Source organism: Pocillopora damicornis, chromosome 7 (assembly GCF_964200805.1).
Source record: "Pocillopora damicornis chromosome 7, jaPocDami1.2, whole genome shotgun sequence".
Lineage (NCBI taxonomy): Eukaryota > Metazoa > Cnidaria > Anthozoa > Scleractinia > Pocilloporidae > Pocillopora > Pocillopora damicornis.
The window spans coordinates 17,799,826-17,818,169 of record NC_142676.1 but is presented as its reverse complement, the minus strand read 5'-3'; the positions used below and the strand labels follow the sequence as shown (position 1 = coordinate 17,818,169).

General features: G+C 37.3%; 1 protein-coding gene across 1 annotated transcript; it reads left to right on the top strand.

The window, feature by feature from the left end:
• The first annotated feature begins 8,948 nt into the window (after positions 1–8,948).
• Positions 8,949–12,274, top strand: LOC149042946 (uncharacterized). The gene is made up of 3 exons (XM_089213219.1): positions 8,949–9,302; positions 9,847–10,191; positions 11,189–12,274. Exons 1-3 carry the CDS (start codon positions 8,952–8,954, stop codon positions 11,666–11,668), a joined length of 1,176 nt encoding a protein of 391 aa, XP_089069345.1. The 5' UTR covers positions 8,949–8,951; the 3' UTR covers positions 11,669–12,274.
• The last annotated feature ends 6,070 nt before the right edge of the window (positions 12,275–18,344 follow it).

The window sequence follows — 18,344 nt, the reverse complement described above, 5'->3', positions numbered from 1 at the left end:
TTTAGGTTTATTGGTTTCGCCTTAAATAGTCCGTGCAGTGAGGAGAAATCTCTCGAGAAATGGTATTTATTAAGTGGCAAGGGGATGCTAAGAATCCCTCCTAAGTGATAAAAATGTACAGCTTCACTTGATTTTATTGTTAGGGACTTGATACATAAAGTTGAGAAGCCCTCAGCAGCCTTTCCTTCACGAGGACTAAGGTACTCAAGTGCTTCGTTAGGATCACCGCTTACTTTATAACATTGCATTTGATCTTAAAACATTTCTGAAATGTCCAAAATATAAGAGATAAAGTAGGTATAATAGTGCAGCAGGTGTTTGTGGAGAGGAGCACTAGTCTACATAGCAATAGTTGTACATAATGTGAGACATCATCTTATTATATTATCATATTAGTTGTGAACAGTTGATGTTCATCATAACATCGCGAATTTGTGTTCGTCTTTTTCAAAGTCGTAGTCCAGACTTTTACTTTAAGCTTGTGGATTTGCAGCGACATTACATTACACATTGTTGGACGCACTGCCGATACAGTTTCAAATGCAAATCCAACTGACCATAAAGTGAACTTTTTTGCTAATTATAAAGTTCACCATTTGAAATTCACGTTCCGAAGTTTGAATAAATTGAGTGATAAAATCGACGATTTTACAAGCTCTTAAAGTCATTCCATTTTCCCCTCAAAAATGGTATTCGAATTGCGCGGCCAAAATACCATTTGACAAAAAACCGCTGACGTCACTTGGTAACAGAAGATCGAATTCAGTATGGCGAATAGTATCAAAAAAAAGTATGGAGGCCCAAAGAATAAAGATGAAGTGATTTTCTGGAAACGACGCTGTGCCAATCATGGACACTGTTGTGACGCCAGCTTCGGGAGAGTTCAGTGAGCGAAGAAAGAGACAAGTAAGATTCGAGTCAAGCAATTGATGGACCTGAATTAAAGTTACATGAAGTCATTGTTTGTTTTTTTCCTTGATTTCCTGTATGGGTCTTTTCTTCTTCTTCTTCTTTTTATGTTTTTCTTTAATAAACGAATCCATGGATATTACCCGTCAAACTCAGCCCTAAACCAGTGCTGCGCAGTAGAAGAATTTGATAACGTGCAGCTGAGTCGGATTCATATTGTTTTCTCTCTACTTTGGTTGTAATGGAAAACGCGGAGTCTGGAGTGCGGATTGTGGAAAACGAGAAGTGTGAAGAATGGGGGTAAGAAAAACGTGGAGTGTGAAAAATGAGGAAAGAAACCTTAGCATAAGATCAGAAAATACTTAATTTCTGAGGTCTCATCAGAGCAATAGCTTTAACACTATCGTTTCATTCCAGTTATTTTGATTTATTAGCGTTTTGATGATAATTTGTATGATGAAATTGTGTTCGGTGTACATTAACAGAATGTGAAGTAAACATTTCGAAGGTAACATACTATGCAGTTACAGGATCTTATCATATCACTCTCCGTGTTATGTAATTTCTACTGCCATTTTGTTGGTTATAATCATAGCCGCTGTAGCATTTAAAACCTTTTTATTCCAGTTATAAGTATTTGTTCGTGTTTCGATGGTTAATAGATCTAAAGATAAATTGTGTATACTGTAACCAAATCCGAAAGAAAAGCTTTCAGACTTAATATGTCACCATATAGGGCACAATTCGTGGTTGAAGAATTTTCCGATTCAAAATCTCTTGCAGAGCAAACCAACCAGGGGACGTTTTTTAGTTCATGCTTAAAATCAACCTTGTTTTCAGTTAACTTCTTCATCATTTGCCCCTTTTAGGGTTCCGATTTTGCAGGGCCAGTGTTTGCCAGCGGCATCACATACAGTCTTCCAGAAAGGTTTAGAGTCTTTGGACTCGGCAAATCTTTCCTTCCGATAAAAAGCCTCTTCTTTATGCATTAGCTTTGTTACCTCGTTTCTTACATGTCTATACCTAGCCCAGGTGTGTGCCAGGTGTGAGAGGAACCATCACAGGCTCTCAGTAGTTTGTATCTGTTGTTCATAGCTTTACATATTTCTGAATTTATCCAAGGCAAGGAGAACTTCTTAATTTTGACATCACGTGGAGAGACATAATCATCAAGGATATCCCTGTACATACTTTCCCACGCCCAGGTGATGTCATTAAACACAGAACAAACTCACCAGGAGACGTTTTTAGTTCATGCTTAAAATCAACCTTGTTTTCAGTTAACTTATTGTAACTGTACACTTTCGAAAATAGGTCGTTCGTTTTGTTTCTTTAACATAAAAACAGCAAAAACAAACTTGTAATCGGCAATATTATAACCAAGAACATCAGATGTAAAAATTTTAGGAAAATTATTGGTCAAATCAAATCAAGACGGGTACTTGAGGATTCAGCAATTCTCGTGGGGCGGGTTATTAAATTTCGGAAGTTGAAGGCCTGACAAATACGTTTTAGCTTAGAACTATTACAATTGGGAGAGAGCTGATCAGCGTTTAAGTCACCGGCTATCACAACATTTTTCTTTGGGAGCCACTTTTTTCCCATAACACTGCGAAATTTGTCAAAGAAATCAGAACGGTCAAGAGGTCTGTACACACAACCAACAGGCAGTCGCTGAGAGAATGCACATACTTCAATCCAGATAGCTTCAAGATTAGAACATCATACTATATTATGAACCGCACACAATGTTAATCATCCTTAACATAAATAGCAATTCCTCCACTAGCTTTTCCATAGCGATCTCTTCGTAACAGTTGATATCCAGCAATATAAATCTCGGTTCAGTGGTGACCTAAGATATAGACTGCAGTGGGCTTAATTAAGTTCATCAACGATAAGTACTGTACATCCTTTAGGAGTCGAACCCTATTGAGAAATCACTCTTTGTTTAATAGAGCAGTTGAATTTGTAGGATTATAGTGTTTTTCTGTCGGTTAGATTATACCGTAACAATATAAAAAAAATCGCACTCCGCACCCCGCATAACCCCATACTCTCTGAAATTGTTTTGGTAGTTGACTTCACCTGGTCTTCCATCAAATTCACATCCTCTTATTCTGCTATTGTAACCCCGTCGTGCCAAGACTTATGGGGATCGCTGTATTGTCAAGCTGGTGCAGTTAAAGAAATTACTTCCTCAGAGTTGACATATTCATTAATTCAGCTGACATTTACACCATTCGATATATAGTCGTTACAATGTCCACTCCATTCATCGTTACTTTGAGTCACAGCAAAATTGTTACCAAACCCTTTGCCCACAAAAATGTCCTTCTTGCCCAAGGAGATCGATTGTATCAATGCCGATACAAAGCCAGGTTCTGACTGCAAGTCACAGTGAGCAGAAAACCGTTAATTGTTTGAATCGAACATGTCGTACTTTCCCGATGTCGAGGCACCGTTGTTAGCTATGTCTCTGCATTTTTCTCTCACACCGCTGACCAGAGTATGTGTTAGGACAGGTACAGTTAAACTTGGTGCTTTGAGTATCCCAAATCTCCCGACATACGCCTCCATTGAGACAAGGTTTGGTGCGGCAGCACCTGTTGTTGCATCGATGCCTTTCAGAAATGTATTTGTCTCCACCCTACAGTAATATTAAAGTTTTATTAGCTTACTACGCTTTTTCATAAAAGGCTCATAAAATTGCGTGCGCCCAACGAAAAATTGAGTTGAAGAAAGAACGAGTAAATGAATGAAGTCTGAGATGTGACTTAAATAGGTAGCTCATGCTAGATATGTATATTCCGTTATTGGCTTGTGAACTGGCTACAAACAGCGTTTTAGTGTTATTTCCATTTCGTTCACCTAAAAACAATAGTTCATTTAAAGACGTGCTCTAATTACTTTATAAAATGCCAAATTGCGTGACTCAGGCTTAATTACAGGGCGGTGTTCACTGAAAAACGTGACGTAGATTAAGACGTTTTAAGAGAAATTTTTCAAAAAACGTCTGACCGTTTAAATCCGAGCTAACAACATTTTTTTAATTACAATAATTATCATAAACAACAGATCTCGAACTCTCCTATTCATGCATTTATAATGAGAAAATAATAATCAGCGCATAAAGTTTCGCTTTACTCAGGTAAGGAGTTTTCCAACAAGGTCGCTGGTCTATAAAAGTCTTGTGACAATTTGGTGTCGTGACTGCATTGCAACAGCGTAATCATTCTATGGCTGACATTTCGCGAAAAGTTAGAGGATCTATGTCACAAATTACTGTTACGTAAAAAAAGATATGAAAATATAATTTCATATTCCAAGTAGCATAGCCGCATACGAAATTCTCGCTTATCATTTCTCAATTCAAATTTTTTCTTACCTCAGGCAGACTCGAGTTGGAGACTCGCGCTTTCTCACGGATGAAAGAAAAGAGAAAAGAGAGATTTATAGGCAAGCAGTGAATTGTCGAACAAGCTCGAAAAAACAAATTAAAAACAAAAAAACAACCAAAAAAACAAACCAAAAAAAACTGATGTATAAGCTTAAAAATAAACTTTGAAGGAGACTATAAACGCTCTGTTATTCAGAACCGATTTATTCTTACCCATACTCAAAACGAACACAAAAATCTTGCTGTTTGATCTCAGTGCTGCTTTACTTCTCTTAATTTTCATTTCAAAATCTTTAAGCCGTGGAAAGGCTAATAAAAAATTAATCACACCTTCTCCTTTAAAGACTCAGAAGAAAAAGAAAATGAAAAATATTCGTGCCATTAAACAACCTGAAAGTGTACCCCTACATTTTCTGATCCAAATATCAGCCTATGTTTGTTGTACAATGGGCACAAAAAGACGCATAACCTTTCAAAACAGGCTCGTATTTACAGTTCATTCATATTTAAGCAAACTGTTTTTCCATATCCTGACTCAGCCATAAAAATTAATCAAATAAAATGTTTCGAATACAAAGTTCCTCTTCATTTTGAGAAAGATATTTGCCTTCAAAGTTACTGAAAGTCGATTAGTTTGAAAAGGTTTCGTAACAATTCTAAAACCTTATGACAAAGTACACATGTCTACTGAAAGAAACAACATCTTCGTTTAGCCACATTTTTATTCTTAACTACACTTTGAATAAACGGTCAGAATTATAAAGCCCCAGGAGGGAGCCGGAACTCCATTAAACTTGAAATTAAAACCAAGGGGAAGGTTAAAAAACTCGTGAACTTTGCCTTCTTAAATCAACCCATAAAGAAAATAGGTTATGTTTTTCAGAAAGGCAAGATCTTCCCCCAGAGTTGTAGCCGTTATCGGAATAGAGGGGTATGAGATCGAGGTCCTTTGAGAGGTATAAATAGTTAGTCTTTAATAATTGACAAACCTTGATAAACACGCACAAGATAATCATAGAATTCATAGCAGTCTTTTGTTTCTTTAGGCCAAACGTTAGAAGAGTGATGTTTATAGGAGCATAAAGATCGATATTACTTCTTAAAGTTAAGAAATTTAAATTCAAATTTTAAAGTCAAGAAATTTTATCTGTGAGCCCCTTTATCAGCGTTCAGCCAAAATTAAAAAGCAGGAGCCGGATCGACCATTATTGATAATTCATGTTAAATTTTCACCTGCCTTTTCAAGGCTATTTAACAGCAGCAAAATTAATTCCTTTGTGGAAACGTACGAAACTGTGATCTTTTTCATTCCTTTCAATAGTGAGACAACGAGTTTTGACACCCAGCTGTAAATATCTATTTTTCTGAACAAAGGACAATTTAAAGATTAAAAGGGTGTTGGTGATCTCTTTTGTTCGTCTCTGATCTCTGACGCTTCTTGTTGTGAAATTACTTGTTTTGTTTGTGATCACTACCATTACGACGGTAAGAAAGATGAAACCCTCCTTGTTTTTTAGCTATTAAGACACTTTTGTGGAGAGTTAAAAGAAAAGAAAAAAAAGGCTATTCAACTGAATCGCACTCAACTCCTCTCTGGAAACGTACGAAAATATTGTGCAGAAATTTTTTTCCTTTTAATTGTGGGAAAATAACTTTTGGCACCCAGCTGTAAGTATCTTTATTTTGGTGATGGCAACCTCCATTCTTTGTTTATGCTCTCTTCCGTTTCTAATTATGAAGTTTAATTGTATTCAGTGATAAAAAGGTGAAAGTCTTCACTGCGTATCGAGGAGCGAAGCCAAAATTGGAAAAGACAGAGGGGGCCGGACAGAGGAGGTAAGTTGAGATAATTTATATTTGGACAGCCAGCTCAACAAGATAAAATCTGTTTTTAATCTAGATAAAAACGTTACCATAACTGTTTGCGTTTAAGCATCCAATGCCAGCCGAATGACCAGTTACGTAGGGAAATTTTCGCAGGACTTCAACAACGGCGGAGTAGAAAGCTTCAGGTCACCAATTCAAATAAAGTACACTCAAGGTGCATTATAAAAGGGATAAATCTTAAGATGAAATAATATCACGGTTTATCTATTAAATTAGTAGAGTGATTTTACAGAAAATGCTAGGTGCAAGCATCATTTTCTTACCCATAATTCTTCTCAAGGAAAACTGTGAGACGCTATGCAAAGTGCGGAAAGGGATTTGAAGCTGAATTTACTCAAGTCACTCCCTAAACACGAAGTGCACTCTAACTCTTAGTTATAATTATTATGAATTTTCCATAGGAAGTTGTAGACTGAAGAAATCATATCAACAATAAATTGTTTTGGAAAGAAACAGTATCTAACCAATTCATGTTTACATCTAGGTTTAAGTGTGATTCATCAGACATCGTTCACGACACATATGCCGGCTTGAAAACTTTCTTACATCAAATGACTTCCTATCTCAAAAATCGATATATTTTACGCAACTTTTCGCGACAAAATGGGTGGAAAACATTTGGTCAGAAAGGCTTCAGTATTTTTGTTGCATGTCATGTATGTGAGAGTTTTCGCGCACATCTGAAGCATCTGGTATTTTCGAAAAGGTTGTGTTTGTTTATCGCATGTTATATACATTATGGCGAAAGATCACAGTGCTCTAAACACTAGTCCAGTATTGAATGTCTAATTCAATGTCATTGAGTTACTTTTGGTAAGTAGTTTTTATAAATGTTGTCAGTCCAACTTTTAAGACACATGTTTCCAAAATAGTGTAGTTGTTCTCCAATTCTCTTTTTTTTTTTTGCGTCGCCACAAGCCAAAAAATGATTTTTGGCTAGATCAGCGATCGAAAGTAGACAGCGATCGAAAGTGTGAATTTCACAGATTTTGTCTAGGGCACAGCGATTACAATAATGTGGCTCACGGGATTCCATCTTGCTAGAAGTTACAAGATGTATTCAGTTGGCACACAAACAAAATATGGAAACTTCACCTGAAATATTTTTCAAACCAGCGTGATCAGAGGAGACCCTTCTCTTCGACCTTAATTTGTATATCGACCTTAATTTGAGTATCAAAAAGTCGCCTATTTGTTCAAAAGAATTCTCAAAATGCAGGCGTAAATCGGCCAATGATGTTACCGATTGCCTCAAACCCGCCGTTATATCTCTAATTTTCATCCACCAACATCTTAAAACAACGCAAATCCATGTGTTTAATTTTCTCAATTGCGCTCGTGTCAAAGATTATTTGCATAATTCTGAAAATTTACTAAGATCTCCTTTGGAATGTTGAAACTGCGTTTTTTATCTTTTACGCTAAGGATTTTAGGTTTTCATAACAACTGAATGGAGGTTAGATGCCGAGTTGTCCTAAAACGTTGCGTAAACGTGCTCGATCGTGACGCTAGAGCGCTTGCGTGACTTACAAAGTAAATAAATGTGATTATAACGGGCCTTCTCGATAATCTTCGTTGAAACATCAGGTCATCAACTACGCATAGTGTGAAGAAGATCAAAATTAAAGAATGAAATTTGGCACTCTGGTCAGACATTAAAATACGTTACAGTGTTATTTACAAAACAACAGGCATGTACTTCGAAGGAATTCTTGCAGTTTCTCCCGAGATTTGCACACGGAACAGGATGAACTGGCCCTCCTTTCTACAAATTTGTTTCCATCATAAATGATTAAACGCTGTTATGGAACACAGCGGTTTTGAGCGACAAACTCAACATTTCCCTGAGGCCATCAAAATCAACCCGAGGTATTGCGTGACGTTTTATGCTAATTTTTCCCTTGTCAAATACCTGTTTCGTTGGTTATAAAAAGTGAGACCAAAACTAGTTAATGTGACGAGTTAGAATCGAAAGTTGTTAAAATAAACTGAAGAATTTTACATTTGAAAGATCTTTTTATCTTTTAAAATGTTTACTCGATTCATGGAAAGTAAAGATTGTGGTGGCTGCGGGTACTTCAACCTTGATTTCTCTCTTGGAATGCCGGTACAGCGTGTCCATCGTGTCATTCGGATTACTACCAGCTATCTAGCGAAACCGTAGAGTAAAAGTTAATTTTGTCTCGTTCCGATCATTCTAGCCTCGAAATGGAAAAATAAGCTTAGGTTAAACTGCAGGGAACGTTTACGGCTCCTTTTGGGGAGTATTCCTTGCAGAAACCATCGAGGAGCAATTTCGTTTGGGCTTGAATGTTTGCCTAGTCTTCTTTTCGAAATTCCGCAAATAGGTGATTCTGTAATGAAGATCGACTTCACAGCGAGACGAATACACTCTTTTCTGTCTTCCAAAACGTTTACTGAATCAGAAGAAGGTCTAAATATGGTAATGGCTCTTACGGCTAACGACCAAAATTTGGCAATTTTTTTGCTTACGATTATTTTCTTTCCGTTGCAATTAAAAAATATATATTATGGTTAACGCTTTAAGGGAAACAATTTCATAGTTAATCAGTAAAATGCATCCATGCATTTTCCACAAATGAGCAAATGTTTGATATCATGAAGTTTTATCAATGGAAGTCCCTTTTAAGTAAGAGACCGAAATATCTATTCATTTCGTTCCAGATTACCCCATGCTTGTCAAAGGTAATAACCATGTATCTTCTTTTTTCTTCATACTAATAGTGCCATTGCTATGGATATCGTACAATACCTCCAAGTCATGCTGTTTGTATTCAATTTGACACTCTCCTCTGTGGCAAAGAAAGCGGTAAATTGTCAAAACTTCAAGTTTGCTATCGATGAAGATGTTGTCCATAATTACATTCTTAAGGGCCACGTGTTTCAAAGATTAACAGTGCCCAATGCCATCCAGTGTCACTTGAAGTGCAAAGATGACTGCCTGTGTGTATCTATGAACTATTTCCCTTGCTCCAAAGAAAATAACTGCGAACTTAACGTTGCTAATAAAGACATGGAGCCAGCGGCGATGAAATGGATGCAAGGAGGTAATTATTACGATTTGGTGAGGAGCTACACGGTGAAGGTGAGATACACTGTTCATTTAATTCCTTATTCATTTATTTATCAACTTTCGTAAATAAAATAAATATTCCCACATGATCAATTTTTCTGGTACTCCTTAAAAAAGAGGTGAGTTATATGTCAGTCCGGGCCAAAGACAATTTTGTGCACACTGTTTTGTCTGCGATATGATTGGTTTAGACAAAACAAAAACAAACTGATTTGGCTGAGAGAAGATTGGGTCCATTCTCTCTCTCGCAAACTTTTTCCTTAACGGCCATGTTGTAATGCGAAGGAAACGGCAGAACAGAAGCGACTACAAATTTCATAAAGACATCACTGACTTAACCATTGCTGTATTACTGCATTTCAAATCTAATTTTGAGGGACATTTCATCTCCATTCTGGCACCCCGCTATGTGTTGCACGCATACGTACTTTGCTCGCACTGTTTGTTATCAATTCGACCCGATTCCGGTGAGATTTGTCGATGGTTGCTAAAAAGTACATGCCTACCCAATTCGATGAGCATGGTGAGCTAAAAAATTATTTTAATCTTGCTGTAGGGTGGAGACAGATACACACCAGAGAAGCATCATTGCATCAACAGATGCTGCCGCACCAATCCTTGTCTCAATGGAGGGGCATGTCTGGAGATTTGCGACACTCACAGCACCAGGTTTAACTGTACCTGTCCTAACACCTACTCTGGTCAGCGGTGTGAGAAGATCAAACATCCGAAAAGCTGCAAAGACATAGCTAAGAACGGTGCCTCGACATCAGGAAAATACGACATCTATAATTCAGACAATGAACGGTTTTCTGTTTACTGTGACTTGCAGTCTGAACCTGGCTTTGTATGGACGTTAATACAATCGTTTTCCTTTTCCAAGAGAAATACCTTCAATTCTGCAGGGTTTGGCAAAAACCTTGAGATTGATATTGAAGAGGGGGAAGTTAATTGGAACGAGTTCCGACTATCCTTATCACAGATGCAGTATCTTACTAATCACTCCACACATCTGAGAGCAACTTGTAACTTTTCTACGGATGGCCTGCAGTATACGGACTACGCACGCGCTAAGCTAGCAGGTCATGACATTTTTGGTACCTGGGAAACCTGCCAGATGTACGAATATGTCAATATCCGAGGAATCTATTGTTCTAATTGCACCGCCCTGACAAAACAGCAGGAAGATGTGTCCTGGCACATAAGGAGTTACGCTAGCATAAAAGTGGGATGTGAATTTGATGGAAAACCAGGTGGAGTCATCAGGGAAAAAAATTTCGGAAGATTTGAAAAAAATATCTCAAATCCGGATCACCGCTGCTCGTTTTCTCCTGCTTCTACAACGCAGCATTGGTTTGGAGCTACATGTGACGAGTAACTTTTTGCGAATTTATTTCCTTTCACAGAAGAGGAAAGACAGCCAACTGAAAGTAGGAAAACATCGGAGCAAGGCTAAGAACTAACAATGACATCAAGTGCCTCAAAGTTTGGTCCAATTAGGAGTTGAACTTGAACTAAACGTTTAATATTTCAGATAGTTACACTGATCCTTTTTCATAGAGGAATGCAGACATGCACAAGAGTGACGTCATAAGCAACCTTAAACCTTAGATACATAGTGTCCATATTTCAATAATTGAAGGAATTAGGCGGTCTCTGAACAAACACTCTTCACCTGCACTTTCATCTTTTCATGTAATGTTCAATAGATAATACACTTACATCTTAAAAGTGAAAGATCGATAAAATTGGCCTTTTTTTATATTCGTCTTTGAAAACACATTCAGAGCTCACCATTAGTAGATTTATGCTAATTATTTTCAAGCAAGTGAGTAATCGTAAGTTGAAATGCTTGTGTGAAATGCTTGTTCTCCATCGCCAATAAGGCCACATATAAGGATAAGGGATTTGGTACGGATTTTCCTGTGAATGACAATAACAATGAACCGGAATGGAACTCTTATCGCCTTTCCTTATCACATATGCAGTCTCTCTCAAATCACTCCACACATCTGAGAGTAACATGCAACTTACCTGCAGATGGCCTGCAGTATACGGACTACGCACGCGCAGCTCTGGCAGGTCATGACATATTCGGTGACTGGGGTGGAGATTGCATACTGTTTGAGTATATTAACATCCGTGGAATTAACTGTTCTGGTTGCACCGCCTACACGAGAATGGATCTTAATGGTGCTTGGTTCGTGAACAGTTTCAAAAGCAAGGAAAACGGATGCGATTTTGATGGGTCACCAGGAGCAGTTGACAACGAAAATAATTTTGGACGGTATCGTTCCGGAGCAATAAATACGAATCACCGCTGCTCCTCTTCGGATCCTTCTACAACGCAATACTGGTTTGGGGTTAAACATGAATAGTTTATTCTAAGTTCCAATAATCTGCTAAAAATAGAATGAGTTCTGAGTAATAGATAAGGTTTTTTTTTTCCTTTTCTTTAAGGATTCTGTCTTTTATTGGTTGTGATTGCTTTTTGATTTGTTTTATTTTTATCAACATAGGCCTTTGGTTTCTCGGAAACCTTTTTTTTGAAATCGAAGAAATTGATTTTGAGTCTCGTTACAGCCGCTTCCTATAAGATGTTTGATTGTATGACGTTGATAGAACGATTTTTCAACGAGTATTGTCAAACCGAAACAATATAGACAGCTAATCAGAACAAAATATGATATCACAGGAACTATTAAGAAATCAAAGAGAAACAAGCAAACCGTTGTAATCTGAGATTGTTTAGCTATGCATTGCTTAGGTAGAAGATTAGCCCGAATTCTCTATACCAAAAATGCAAAGCTAATGCAATCTTGGCTCCCTTTTGAAAACAGGAACAAAATTGCTCTGTAGTAGTAGTTTAGTAATGATTCATGGCTTGTATGCGTAAGCTATCATACGAATATGTTCAAATACGCCTTACGAACCTTTATATAAACTTATATCTGTAACATACACATGCAATTGATATAACATGATCCTAAATGACTGAATTGCATAGTTGCACTAAGTTTGTTTGTAGACAACTTGATAACTATAGGAAGGGGCAGCATCACATTTCATTTAATCGCCTGAATGCTGTTTCATCAATTTACGTAATCTCAGATACTAGTTTGATATTTGTACTGAGGGCGAAAGAGACATCTGCAGTTAAATGACTCGAAAACCTATCTCTTCTCCAGCCTTGTAAATACATCTCAGGAGTCAGCAGGATGATAGAAGTCCACTTTCATATTTTTGCACAAAGAAATATTTACATCTTTGGAGTCGAAAACGGCTCACTTTGTATCTATTGTTTAGAGGACGAGTCCACCATGTACCTGGTCGAAGGATTTGAAAAGAGGTTTAATCATAAAAATGCTCTCTCTTTCTCGCCAACCGGCTTCAGTCAAAATTGTCATTTAAGAAAGCTCCCTTTCGAGACAGATCTTACCACAAACGTACATGTCTAATACATCCAAACCGTTGCGTTGCGATTCGTCAACGGTCATTGACGAATCGTCACACTGGAAGTCGAATCGTGCCTCAACATACCCGAAGTCGAGGGGCGCGCATGTAAGCAATGAGTGAAAATGAGTGGCATGTTACGAGAACGTGACAACATGAACCTTCCACGTTCTTAAAGCGTGAGACGACCGGAAGTCTATCGTCAGAATATTATAAACTATACAGTGTAGCAAATGTTGACGATTAGACACGATTCAACTCAAATCGAACGACTCGTCACAGCAAATGACAATCCGTCATACCGGATGCAAATTACATCCAGTATGACGGGTCGTCATTTGTGGTGACAAGTCGTTCGAATCAAGTTGAATCGTGTCGATTTGACAACATCGACAACCCCCCTTCACAGACACTTGCGGAATATTTTCTAAGTCTCTTACAAATTGACTTCCGGTATGCGTTTCCAAGTGTCTTGCAAATCGACATCCGGTATGACGGGTCGTTCGATTCGAGTCGATTCGACAACATCTTCAACCCCCTATCGCAGACACTTGCGGAATATTTTCTAAGTCTCTTACAAATTGACTGCCGGTATGCGTTTCCATGTTTTAAGAGATGGTTTCTCAGAACTCCGGTATCACAACACCACTTAGCCGCGAATCGATTTCCGGTTTGACGATTCGCAGCGGTTTGGGTGTATTGGACAACCCTCCTCAGTTAATAAATGATTTAGAAATTTTTACTCTCCTATTGTGGGCCTGTTCGTTTTGCTTTTGTCAAAGCTTGAAGTTATAGGAAGTTATTTTATTATTTCTTTAGTATTTTTTAGGATGAATATATCTTATTAGACGTTTTGGTTTGTAGCTGAGTATTTTTACGAGTTGTGCCGTATTTTGATACACAAACAACTTCACGGACGATCATTTCAAGGCCTAGCTGTGAGTTTTCGTGTGGGATGAATGACTTCAGGAAGAAAAAAAACAACAACTTTACATCAACAATAATGCCTGGAGAAATAGTAAAATTGCTTCGGGTTATATTCTATTTCGATGTTATTATTACTTCCAGTTTTGATGACTAGTAGACTCTCCAAATGTGAAGTCTGACCTAAGTCTCTCATACTCTAGTTGATGCTTTTAAACTGTGAATGGATGGCGTGCGGTCTTGGATAATTCATATCATTCGGTTCCTGTTTTAAAAAATGACAACTTTACATAATTCAAAGAAGTATCAATGATGACAAGTGTCCCATATTATCATCTTTGTTCTTTATTAGCACATCTCTCTGGAAAAGAGTCTGAGTTTGAGAACGACTTTGTGATATCTTACCATTTTTTCATGCATTTTTCTAAATTTATGAGTGAAACTTTATACGTTGTTGGGCGATTGAAACTCTTAGTGAAATATCAATAGCAAACTGGGTTGATTAAAACAAGTTGGAAAAATAATAACCTAACCAGACCAATCATTCGTTCCAGTTTGAACTGAAACATGGATAAGTTGAACGAGTAACGAACGTAAAACTTTCCATCTCTTATCAATTACAACGTGGCGCTGATAAAAGAAAAATAGCCTTCGGTGCCCATTTCCACATGCAAGCTTAGAAGGTTCTGGACGTTGACTCATCTTCCGAGCAGCAGTTGACTGATGCAATAATCACGCTAATGTAGAACTTAAATAACTGCGACAATCTTGATAAGTCAATTTAACCTTGACTGGAATAGATTCGAAACACCTGATTGTAAAGAAGTCTCACCTATCGGTGCTACTACGGCCCACAGGCTATCGATTTTCATTCACACCGCAGATATTTGCTTTTGATTTTGTACACAGAATCGTCACAGTGACTTTCAAAACATGGATAAAAATTATTACGGACTGTAAAAATATTTACTTAATACTAAATACAAAAAGAATAAAAAATAAAATAAAAAAAGGCTAAAAAATACTATATGTGTATATTAAAATTCGCATCACACATGATAAAGCCATTAGGAAATAGCCGCGTTGTACATGATAAAACTATTCTTCAGTCTATTTGTTCTGCAAAAAAGTACGTTAAAAGCGCGCTTTCTCCTTAAGGTTACGGTAGTAAGATAACATGACGGCAAAAGGCCATGTAATTTTTGGCAGGTGTTGTCTTTGATCTCACTGAAAAGGCGCTCCGTCAGCAATTGGCGCCGTTGGTAGAGGGTGGCAATATTGCACTCTTTAAGAGCTTCTTGGTAGCTTAAGACTGGGAAAATTATTGCACGGCGCTGAATATTCTCTAGCTCTTCAGAGAGATACTCAGGTAGACCATTGTGGAAAACTTGGCAAGCATATTCAGACACGGGCCGGATACACGCAGGATATCCTTTTGCACGCTATCTAATAAAATGCTAATGAAACACTTTAAGAGCTTTCATTAATATTCTCCATCCTATACTCCTACGGTAAATAATAAAATGCGACCCTCTTCAAATATTAAAGTGTGAATAACACATTACAAATCATTCTTTGAGTTGATTTTGTAGAGTGCAGAGACTCATAAGTGCGGTTGCTGAAGGAGGATCTCTAACAATTGATGCTGGGTAGAGTTTCTCTTGTTTTGGTTTTGTAACACATAACGTTCTGAGATCTCCCTTATTTTCAAAACGCTACTTTTGTTATTAAGGACACAAAGGAAACTCTTGAAAGTTTTACGTTTCAAGTAACACTCCTCAAAGTTGATACATGAACGTCAGTTTTTGATAAAGTTCATCGCAGTGGCTGTTTCACTGAGATTTGATGTACTTCGATATTTAGCTTTGCATTTAAGTAACTGTAACTGATATACTTTTAATCAGCAATTACCCGATTCGTTTACGTTTTATATCAGTTCCATTTGCCGATATATCTCCCTCCATTGAAACCTGGGCAACGAAGAGAAATCAGCTTTACATTTGAGCTAACAATCAATTATTGTAAACTGTGTTCAGCTTGGGCTAAACTGCAGGGTACGTCAGTTACGCCTGGCTCCTTCTGTGGAGCATTCCTAACAGAAAAACTGTCGAGGAGTAATTTCGTTTGGGCTTGAATGTTTGCCCAATCTTCTTTTCGAAATTCCGCAAATAAGAGATTCTGTAGAGAAGAGCGACTTCACAGCGAGACGAACACACTCCTCACTTCTTCCAAAACGTTTACTGACTCAGAAGGTCTCAACATGGTGATGGCTCTTACGGCCAATGACTAAAATTTGGCAATTTTTCTCTTTCCGTTGCAATTGGAAAAAAATGTTACGGTTAGTGCTTTAAGGAAAACAACTTCCTTGATAATTTAAAAAAATGCATCAATGTATTTTCCACAAATGAGCAAATGTTCCATCTCAAGAAATTTTATGAATGGAGGTCGCTTTAAGGTAAGAGACCCAAACATCTACTCATTTCGTTTCAAATTACCCAATGCTTATCTGATGAAATAATCATGTATCTTTTTTTCTTCACATTAATATAGTGCCATTGCTATGGGCATCTTACAATATCTCCAAGTCATGCTGTTTGTATTAAATTACCTTCTCCACTGTGCCTTAAAAAGCAGTAAACTCTCAAATCTTCAAGTCTGCAATCGATGACGATGTCGTCCCTTACCACATTCTTGAGGGTCACGTGTTTCAATGATTGACAGCCCACAGCGCCACCCAGTGTCACGTGAAGTGCAGAGATGACTGCCAGTGTGTATCCATAGACTGTTTCCCTCACTCCATAGAAAATAATTGTGAGCTTAACGTCACTGACGAAGACATGGAACCAGCGGCAATGAAATGGAGGTAAGGATGAAATTATTATGATTTGGTGAGAAGCTACACGGTGAAGGTGAGATAACATTGTTCATTTAATTCCTTATTCATTTATTTATGAACTTTCGTAAATGAAGTAAGTATCCCAAGCTGTTCAAGTGTTCCAGTACTCCTTCAAAACAGTTTCTAAAAAAGTTATGTGAGCAACCTGTTATATTCCTGTAGGGTGGAGATAAATTCAGCGCGAAAGAGGATTGCTATGTTAATAGATGCTGCCTCTCTAATCCTTGTCTCAATGGAGGGGTTTATCAAGAGTTTCTTTTTCCACTCCTCTTATGAACATAAATATTTAATTTTCTCAGACCAGACAATAAAGTGGGTTTGGTTACCATTAACTTCCCCTGAAGACACCACGTTCCATTTGATTTCAAGAGATAGTCTTCTTGATCATATTTGCGTGTTTTTAATATTAACGGATGCTAGAGATAAATATGTAAATTTTTAATTACGAGGCATGTGCTACCCATACATGTTTCAAAAGCTGAAATGAAAAGTGTAAATAGCTTATGAAGTTCGGATGATGTTCTAGGTTTTGGAAAATCCACGACATTTCCATTTATCCGTAAAAATTTAAAAATTGAGAGGAAAAGTTTTGATAAATAACAAGAGAGCATTATGAGATAGAGAAGGAGGCTCCTTGTCCAGACCGTGGGAAATGTCAAATTCACTTACAATACAATGAATAGACAGTCTCTCGAACGGAAGTATTATTCCCAAGACGAATACTGCATGGAATGGCTACCTATTAATGAATATATTTTCTCTTATTTAATTTAGGGTGCATTTGCCTTGTATCGATTAAAAGTTATTTACTGCATCATGATTATACCTCAGAAGGCAAAAAGTAGACGCTAAAAACCAGAGAAAAAGAATGAGGCCAACCAACAGCAAAATTTGAACAATTATTAGCAAGTATTTCTTCGAAAAGGTTTTTAGCCTTGTTTTTCCCCGGTGAGTCTTTCAAAACCTCATTTTCACCTGTGTGTCTCTAGGCAATTGCTGCACGAATCTTGGTTATTTGAAAATTTACCTCAATGTCTTTTAAGTTACGAGGCGCAGTTTGTTTTGATTTCTGTGGGAACACGGCAGCTAGCATTTCAATAATATAGGCACAACAGTACAGTCTGCATTTGAAGAACTTCAAATGCCATAGAAAACAAAACCCATACAAGATGAACATATTTTCATAATATTACGAATATCTAGCTTTGCATTTATATAAACTTTTGCTTGGTCTTTGTAAAGGTGGCTTGCATAGGGATATTTCTTCGAAGAACACCATGTTTTCTACAGTTACCTTGATTTGTTTAGTCCGGACCAAAGTTTATTAATAACACATTTAGTTATTCGAATAGTATCCTGAAGTGACCTACTCTAAAAAAAACAGTATCTATTTTATCATTAAAACCAAATAAAACAGGCTATAGTAAATTCTAGGCTTTTAATTTCCAGCACGTTTATGTACGTAGCTCTTCTTCGTTACTTGTAAAAAAAAGAATACGCTCTTCATTTCTCCGAATAGGGCTCAAAATTTATTTTTCTTCGAAAAACGGAGCTGAAATCGACCAATTCAAAATTTAGCTCAAAAATTACAATTTTGGAAACATTTAACATCAATAGTCACCGAAACAAAGGGTTGTTAAATGTTCCCCAATGGAACACGACGAGAGCTCATAATATTTTGAAAAACATTGCGATTCTCTTTTAAAACATCCTATAAGGCTGTAGTCATGAACGTTAGTAATTCATTTTAGTTTTCCCCACACGGGTAAATAGTGCTTTTC